Source organism: Choloepus didactylus, chromosome 11, assembly GCF_015220235.1.
Source record: "Choloepus didactylus isolate mChoDid1 chromosome 11, mChoDid1.pri, whole genome shotgun sequence".
In the NCBI taxonomy this organism is placed as follows: Eukaryota; Metazoa; Chordata; class Mammalia; order Pilosa; family Megalonychidae; genus Choloepus; species Choloepus didactylus.
In genome coordinates, this window is record NC_051317.1 from 32,185,494 (window position 1) to 32,194,887 (window position 9,394).

A 9,394-nucleotide genomic window follows, 5' to 3' on the forward strand; every position below is an offset into this window, starting at 1 on the left:
GCACCGGCATCCCCCACACACACCCACCCTCCACGCCTTTTTCTCTCCTGCTCTGCTCCAAAGGGCCCTGAGGACACACAGATGGTGCCTCTGCTGGGAGCTGGCGGTCAGGTCACATTGCAGAAATACGGAGCAGTGTCTCTCGCCCTTTCCCATAGGCTGCTCTCGAGATCTCTACATCCACAGGCTTCTCCCTTGTTTCAGGGAGTCCCCGGATATTGTCCTGCATCCTCACAGTCCCAGCATCTGCCCCCGCAGAGATGCAGGCCCCAAGTCCAAGGGAGCTCGCTCGCTCACGGCTGCCTCCACTGCCCCCTCCTTGCACTGTCACCCAACAAAACCCACACCGAAAAATAAAAATAGCTCTGCCTGATAGCATGGCCGTGCTGTCCCCAGGCTGTCCGGCTGTGTCACGGCAGCCAGCTGCAGGGAGCTGCCCACATCCCCGAGGTGGCCGAGGTCCCGTGTTCCAGGAGGCCTTCACCAATGAAGTGGAGGAAAGCCCAGAGGTTTCTAGAAAAACGGCTTGCTGCCTCTCTCCTCAAGACCCAGATAACTTCTGGGAGAGCCCAGCTGGAGAGGGCCACGTTCCCACCAGCTGGGTCTTCCCTCACCCCAGGAGCTGAGGTCCGTTATCAGAACACACCCACGTACCTCCCATTGTCTGCTCTAGACATCTTTGTCAGGAGGTCTCTGGCCGGCCTGGGCTTCCAGTTCCGGGGTGTCCGCCTAGCAGAGCCCAGCGCAAGGCCCATGTCAGTAAGCACCTCCCTCCCAGGGGCTCCAGGCCGCCCACCCCGAAGTCCCACCGCCGTTGGACACAACAGCCAGGGTGTCCCTTGTGGTGCAAGGCCGGGGAGGCTCGAGCCCTGTCACACTGGCAGGGCCTGACGGAGGGGCTCTTGTCTCTTTAGTACCTGAAGTCCACCCGGGGAAATGAGGAAATGAACTTCTGGATCCCCGTGTCACACCCATGCCAAGGCAAATGCCAGTTCTTTCAACATTTTTAGTTTTAGGTCATCGATTCCTGTGAGTTAAACCTTAAAGTCTGGCCATTTGCAAGAACTGACTGCTCTTCTCACGGTACTCTTTCCCATTTGTATTTAAATCTATGAAGATTTACTATTATTTCAAGAAACTGCACTCAGTTTGTAAACATCATCAGCATTCCCACTTCTGGAAACCTTTCATATGCCAGGGCTTCTTTCCCCCTCTCAGATCTGAATGCATCATCTTTACAAGGTTGAACAATCCGAGCACAGGCGCAGGCTTAATTCAGCTTTCCCGGCTGAAACGGCTCGGCACTATCCCATTGTCCATGCGTTACAGCTGGGAGCGTTAGAGCACCGTCAGCGTCCCTAACCCTCGAGATGACACGCATTTTGAGGCTGCTTCCGGTTTTTCACTATTGCATCACCATCACTATGACGACACTGAATTTAAGGATGCTGTTGTCTTTAAAAGTATTTTCTTCTTGTGAGTTATTCCTTCTTCCTCTGATCTCTCCCAAGCGAAGTGGAATTACCCAGTCATTGCACACGGCCGTCTTTGGGCTCTTTATCCTCGTAGTCAAGGGGCTTTTTGAAAGGTCTGTGTTAAACACGTCTTCGTTTTCCAATGTTACCTACAGGTTACCGAGGAAACGAGCCTCGTCCTGCAGACTCTGGGATACACGTGCACATGCCGGGGAATAATCAACGTGAAAGGAAAGGGGGAGCTGAAGACATACTTTGTGAACACAGAGATGTCACGGTCGCTTTCCCAGAGCAATGTGGCATGCTGAAGAGTTGGCCCCCTGTGTCCAGAAGCCCGGATTTTCAGGAAGGTTCCACGCACTCTCTGACTGCCTCTTCGGCCCCTCGTTTTCGATGTGCCTGTGCTGTCCCATCCTGGAGCCTTCGCAGACTTGTTCCTGTGACCCAGTGGCATATCGTTTGGTGTCTGAAGTGTGCCAAGATTGTCTTGCCACTTGCACTGTGCTTACTCCTAAGCAAAAGGGGAAGGAATGCAATTTCTGGGAGAAAAGCATTCAAAGAACTAACAGACGATAGAGGTGAAACAAACAAAAATTCTTAAGGCAATAAAACTAGGGGGTGTATATTATCTTCTGGTGCATGTTATTTTCTGGAAAATACGGTAGCTCGCCAACCGCATCTGCTAGTCAGATATTAAAACACAGAGTATTTGTGAATAAGTTGATTCTGTCTCCCCACATGGAGTTTGGCTGTCTTCGCCCACATGTCTCGTTGCCAGTGGCTATCGTGGGCCCCAGGTGGGATCTGTGGCTCTTGTCACCTCGCTCTGTTGTCTCACGCCAGCAGCACGTGGCCATCCATCACCAGAATTAGTCCTCACAACCCAGGACCAGTTTTGTATCAAACGTGTCTGATGTATTAATGACATTGTCTTTTGTTAGTTTAATTCATTAAAAGTTTTGTGTACTTTGGTTTTTAGTTCTTGTGTCTTTTTTTTTTTTTTTCCATTCTTCTTTCTTCTCTGGTTTGCTGCAGAATTAAGGTTTGGTTTGGTTTTTTGATTCTCCCTTTTTGCCATCTGTTTTAGTTTCCTAGCTGCCAAAACAAATGCCACACAATGGATTGGCTTAAACAGCAAGAATTTATTGGCTCACAGTTTTGCAGCTAGGAGAAGGCCAAAGTCGAGACAACAGCAGGGCAATGCTTTCTCATGGAAGACTGTGGTGTTTGGGGCCAGCTGCCAGCGATCCTTGATCCTTGGCTCCTCTGACACGTGGCAGTGCACATGGTGGCATTTTCTTCTATCTCTTCCAGGTTCCGTTGCCTACCAGCTTCTGGCTGCTCCCATGGCTTCTCTCTATGTATCTAATTTCCTTTGCTTATAAGGACTTCAGCCATATCAGATTAAGGCCCGCCCTCCTTCAGTTTGGGCACACCTTCACTAACAACATCTTCACAGGTCCTATTTACAAGTGGGTTCACACCCACAGGAGCGGGGCTGGGACCCAAATGTGCCTTTTTTGAGGGACATGATTCAATCCCCAGCAGTCTGCCTTCTGGACCCCAAAAGACATGTTCTTCCCCCATGCAAAATACATCCATTCCATCACAGCATCCCAAAGCCTTGAGTCATTTCAGTAACATTGCTAAGTAGAGTTCATCAAAATCAGTTGTAGGCATTGTCCATCCTGGGGCAAAATTCCTCTCCATCTGTGGGCCTGTTTATTAGTAAGGGTTCTCTAGGGAAACAGAATCAACAAGAGATATCTATAAATATAAGATATTATAAAAGTCTCACACAAATGTGGGTATGCACGAGTCCAAATTCCACAGGGCAAGCAGCAAACTAACAAGTCCAATGAAGATGTTTGATGAACTCCTCAGGCAGCAAACTGGCAACTTCGATGAACGTGTTCAATGAGCTCCTCAGGAACGAACTGACAACTTTGATGAACTCCTAAGGAGATGCTTAGCTAGTTAGCCAAAGAAGTGAAGGTTCTCTATCTCTCTTGCTTAAAAGTCTTCAACTGATTGGATTAAATCCAGCTGATTGCATTCTCTCCTTGTGAAAGATATGCCCTTTGTTGATGTAGTCAGTCACCGCTGCAGCCATTTGATGATTTAATAAACCAGCCTTCTGGTTTATTAACCAGCCACAAATGTCCTTGCAGTAACAGGCCACTGCTTGCTTGACCAGACACCTGGGTACCATCACCTGGCCAAGTTGACACATGAACCCAACCATCATAGCCTGTAAAACCTCCAAATTTGGGCCTGTAAAAACATTATCTGCTTCTAGTATACAATGGTAGGACAGGCAGATGATAAACATCCCCGTTCCACAAAAGAATAATTGAAAGGAAAATGAGGGTCATGGGTTCCAAACAGCCCGAAACCCAGCAGGGCAAACTCCATTAGATTTCAAGATCTGAGAGTCATCTGTGGGTCAATGTTTTGTTTCCTGGACCGGCTGGAGTGGCAGCCCCACCCTTTTCAAGAGCTTATGCAGTGGCTGTGCTCCCCACAATCACTGGGGTGTAGGCCCCATCATCTCTGAGCACTGGGGTGATAGCACTTTCCCTGAACAATGGGGCACATGGCCCACCTTCTCCAAGTGCCAGGCATAAGGCCTGCCCCTCTAAGTACCAGGACATAAGGCCCACCCCCTCTGAGTGCCAGGGCAGATGGTCTGTCCCCATCAAGTGCAGGGGCAGACCCACCCTTTCACACGTGTTGGTGGACCCGCTCTTTTGGCCTGAGAAGCTATTTTCAGTCCAGACCTCAACTTCCATGGTTCTGCCCTTGAAGTCCTTCTTCCTTCTGTCCATCCCTTCTCTGTCCCTTTCAGACAGTGCTTCTGTTCATAAAAGTTTCTCAAAAGCCTAGTCAGCTTTGCATGCAGTTCAAAGGGATCCAAACCATCAGACCATAGAACCTTCCACAGATCTGTTCTGGATAACTGCACCACCAATCCTGACTCCCACTGCAGTGCTGACTAGATCACGGTCAGCCACCCCCTCTTTAGCAAAGTCTTGTTCAGTTAAACCCTTGCATGGAGCCCTGTTCTCTGGTTGGTCACTTCTCAAAAGATCAGGGAGTTCCCTGGTAGACCACTTCTGACTCTACTCTCATGGCACACTATCTCCATAGGCTCAGAGTTTTCCAAACCATCAATTTCTCATTTCTCTGTGCTTAAGGGTTCAGTTCTCAGCTTATGCCTTCCCACTCGCATTTTACTGTAAGCTGCAAGGAGAAACCAGGCCATACCTTCTGCACTTAGCTTATAAATCTCAGCTAAATATCCAAGTTCAACACTGACAAGTTCCACTTTCAATCTGACAGCAGACACAATTTTGCCAAGTTCTCTGCCACTCTATAACAAGGGTCACCTGTCTTCCAATTTTCAATAACACAGTCATCATTTCCTTCCAAGGCCTCAGTGGAAGTACCTTTAAAGTCCACATTTCTACCAACAGTTTCTTCGAAGCAATCTCGGCCTTTTCTATCAAGCTCCTCACAGTTCTTCTAGCCTCTACCCATTACTCAATTCCAAAGCTGTTTCTACATATTTAGGTATTTGTAATAGCAGAACCCCACTTTCTTATACCAAAAATTGTTTTAGTTCTCAGCTGCTAAAACATTAAGTCAATGGGTTGACTTAAACAATGAGAATTTGAGGCTGGGAGAAAGTCCAAAACTGAGGTGTCAGCAAGATGTTGTTTTCTTCCAGAAGACTAGTGTTCTGGGGCTGGCTGCTGGCGATCCTTGGTCCTTGGCTTTTTTGTCCTGTGACAATGCACATGGTGGCATCTTCTGTCTCTTCTGGTTTCTGTTGACTTCCCGCTTCTGGCTGCTCCCTATGGCTTCCCTCTCTGTGTCCAATTTCCTTTGCATATAAGGACATCAGCCATATTGGATGAAGGCCCACCCTCTTTCAGTTTGGACACACTTTAACAAATGCCATCTTCAAAGTTCCTATTTACAACTAGGTTCACACCCACAGGGCCAGGGGCTGGGACCTGAACGTATCTTTTGGAAGGACTGGTGCAATCCCCAGCAACATCTCATTGACAGTTGTTTCCAAAGAAGCTCTCCAGAAGCCAGTATTGAGGTATCCCCTGGTGTCATAAGATCAGGACAAAATTTATGACTCAGATAATTGAGACTGTGACCCCCTGAAAACAAAGAAAGCATGCTCAATGTATTCAGTGATCTAGCTTTCATTGTGGCAGCTCTGGCGAACATTTTCAGGGAAGACAATATTTTAATAGTAGAAAGATGCTTTATTAGCAACATCACCCTCTCTGTCCATATGTCCTGGCCTATGTTGATACGTTGACAGAGCTTTCAGACACAGACTGTGTGAGAGTAATATGGAATTGACTATGTAGATCAGTAATCATAGCAGTTTGAACTAACCAAGAGAAGCTACCAGGTCTCCTAAGCTGCCTATTGCCCAAGGAGGCTTAAGAAATGTATATGCATTTTTTTAAGAAAGAAGACCTGCAAAAATATGCTCTCATAAATCCAATTCAGCGGGGTATTTTTGTTTTTTCTTTGGTTTTAAACATCAGGAAATCATACTTTGCCAGAGGGTGAAAAATAGAGCAGTCATGAGTAATCTAATCAAAACTTCAAATAACCAGCCTCATTAGGCAAACTGGGTTTCTTTTTATAGCTCAGGGCAGGCTGCAGGGGAAGGAACCCCTGACAATCTATCAGGAAAGCAGTTTATTAGCAGAAACCCAAACTTTGAGCACAAGTTTGATCTGTGACTGCTGCTTCACCAGCTGTGTGACTTTGACCACATCCCTTAGGAGTATTTTCCTCATTGGGATTGGGCCATGATTAAATGAGGTAATGTAAGTGAGAAAGCCTGGTCGTGCCTTGGGCTTATCCCTGCCCAGTGTCGTGGCACAGACGAGGTACTTACTTTGTCTCAGATCTGGTTAAAATCACTTGTTGAAACTTGTAACTATCCTTCATCGCAGAAGTGTGAATACAACACGATTTGTTCAATTTTCTGCCCCAATCAGGAATTTTTTGATACTATCATCACCACTCATCATTGGCCTTGATATACCTGAATCTCCAAAAGGTGACTGAAGGACTGAAGGACAAAAAATAGAACAAGTGCGTTTCCCTTCTCTCTGCTGTCTGGAATGGGATGCTTGGGGCTTCAGTGGCTGTGTTTATCCTCTGTAACAGTGAGCAGGGTGCCCCACGTGGCTCTCCTTCCTGAGCTCTCACAAGCCCCCCTGGGGTTGCTTTAGGTCACCTGCCCTTAGGAAATTTCCCACAGCTGGGTGAGTCCCAAGTTCTCCTAAACATTATTCTACCCCCGCACAGCCCCCAACCATCCCCCCATAGGATTCCTTTGGGGTTTATGGTGAGAAAACATAAAAAGACCACTTTGATTTTCTGAAGCTTTATCGCCAGTTTTACTAAAAAAAATAGACCTTTAAAAACAATCAGTGTCATAATCAGAGTCTACCTTCCGAAGCTCTGTGCACACAGGGGCCCACCAGCACCTGGGGACTTGTTAGAAATGCAGATTCTCAGACCCCGACCCAGACCTGGGATAGAGCAGGCTGCTTTATTTAACAAGCTGTCCAGGTGATTCTGATTCAAGGACAAGCTTGAGATCCAATGGCCAAAAGTCTAAGCACTGGACCAACCCCCACATTTTACAGTTGAGGAAACTGACATGCAGAGAGGATACGGGGCCTGTTCAAAGTTTCACAGGGGAACGGAAAACTGCCTAGTCCCTGAATTCTGAGAAAGAGCTAAACCTGGTCGAAGCTCTTTGCTCTGGGCAACTAAAAAAACCTATGAGCTAAAAATGCAATTCAGAAGCCTTGGGGTTTGGGGTCCATCAGGCCAGTGGACACTGTGACATTGGTAGGTGAGTAGAAAACCCTTCCTTAAAGCTGTCCTAAATCTTTAAGTTCTGTAGGAAGTTTCTTTCATTAGAAATGCCTTGAGTCCAGACCTGTTAAAACTATGGTATTTCCATGCATCTGTTTAGAAATGCCTATACTTTCTCATGAACCTTTTATGTTATTCTCTTTCCAAACTCAATGTGCATTCTGTAAAGGCAGCAGCCACTCCGCTTTCCCTTGCTCTAGGTACAAATTAGGATCAGGAAACATAATTGACTCATGGTAGAAATTTGCCAAAGCAAAACATTCTTTTGATCTCAGAATATGTTGTGTTTGATGAAGTGACTTTAACGGGCATTCATGTATTACCTTTAAATTGTAAACATCTTGATGTTGCCAGACATACATTTAATTTTCCCTTACTGTCTAACAAACATGAGATATTTGGAAATCTTGCCCAGTTCAAAACCTGCTTATTAAAAGTAAGTACTTGTGAACAACTGAATGTATGCTTTGTATGACTGCATGGTATGTGAATATATCTCAATAAGATTGAATTAAAAAAAAAACAGATTATATAAAAAAGAGTAAGTACTAAAAGATTAACAGCCTGAAAAAGTTAAGGAAAATAACTTAGTTTGACATTAATTTATTGCAGACACTTTCAGATGAAGGCACCTCCTACAGATGCTTTGTTTTTCTTGATAATCAGTATCGAGGAAAGGTTAATTTATAAAAATGTCTATAACCCAAACCTTATGTTTTCCATTAGAGAATTACCAATATGCTATAATGGAACCGAAGACATTCTGAATAAATTATTGCTAATTGTTTGAAAATAAAATAAAAGTCACCAACAGTGAAAAGCTGGGTTCAAAGAAAGAAAGAAATATTTAGGAGTCACTCAGCCTTGAAATTGTTGGCAGTTCAGTTCATGCATCCTTTGAGACTCGCCTAGTATTCAAACCAATAAAACCAGTGATGGAGGAGTTGGGGTTGAAATTAATTAGATCACCTGCCCACTAAGTGCTAAACTTTGGAGAATTTAATCACAATAGATGAGGGATTATTTCTTCCAAGAGACTGATTCATTAAAAATATAGCTGTTGTCTTAATACTCAAATAATTTTTCAAATTCTCTCCAAAGTTAACATTTCCAAGGCAAGTTAAAAGCGACTGCTTCCAAAACCATTCAAGGTTAGCAGCCGACGGGTTGGCTGCTGGTGCACCTGTTTTACGACTAATTCTAGGAAGCTCAGTGACCCCCATCCAAATGCAGTCTTGGGGGCTGAATCCTGTCCCCCCCAAGACATGCCCAAGCCCTAACCTCTGATCCGTGGGTGTGAACTCATTTGAAAATAGACTCTTCTAAGATCCTATTAGGATGAAACCAAATTGAATCAGGAGGGCCTTAATCCTATATGACTGGAGTCCTTAGGAGGAGAGAAAATCTAGACAGAGTCAGACAGGAGGAGTGGAGACCAAGAGACAGACAGCCGTGTGACGGAGGGCAAGACAGAACCAGTGCCAGAATGTCACCTGCTTCGGAGAAGGCACGGCCTGCCGATACCTTGACTCAGACCTCTAGCCACCAAAACCATGGGACAATAAATTCCTGCTGCTCATGCCAGCCGATGTGCAGACCTGCACAAAAGACACCTACAAGGTGGGATCTGCCTCCTTAAACATGGGGAAACATAGGCTCAAATAGATGAAATGACTTGCCCTAGACCCAGGAGCTGGAAAACGGAGAACCCTGAGGGGTGCCAAGGCCCGTGCTTTGCCCATGACCTCAGCTGCTTCTTGCTTGAGGGCTGACAGCGGGCACTGCTGGCACCACGGCCACTTGTCCTCACTAGGGATTTTGTCCTTCAGTGAACAAAATTCCATTTGCGGTTCAAATCATTGAATGCACTGGCAAAGATGCTTTGCAGTATTTAGAGTTCAACTGTGCCAAAATGTAATCTTCCTTATATTTCCTCTTGGAGAAAGTAAAACTGAAGGGTTGTTTTGTATACCCTAGAAATAATATCAGGT

General features: G+C 45.7%; 1 protein-coding gene across 1 annotated transcript in view; it reads left to right on the plus strand.

The window, feature by feature from the left end:
- Positions 1-2,446, plus strand: part of ADCY2 (adenylate cyclase 2) — a 510,848-nt gene extending 508,402 nt beyond the window's left edge. The window contains exon 25 of the mRNA XM_037799254.1: positions 1,631-2,446. Within this exon, the coding sequence (XP_037655182.1) occupies positions 1,631-1,783 (153 nt within the window). The 3' untranslated portion in view covers positions 1,784-2,446. The remainder of the gene's footprint in view (positions 1-1,630) is intronic.
- Positions 2,447-9,394: the final 6,948 nt, after the last annotated feature.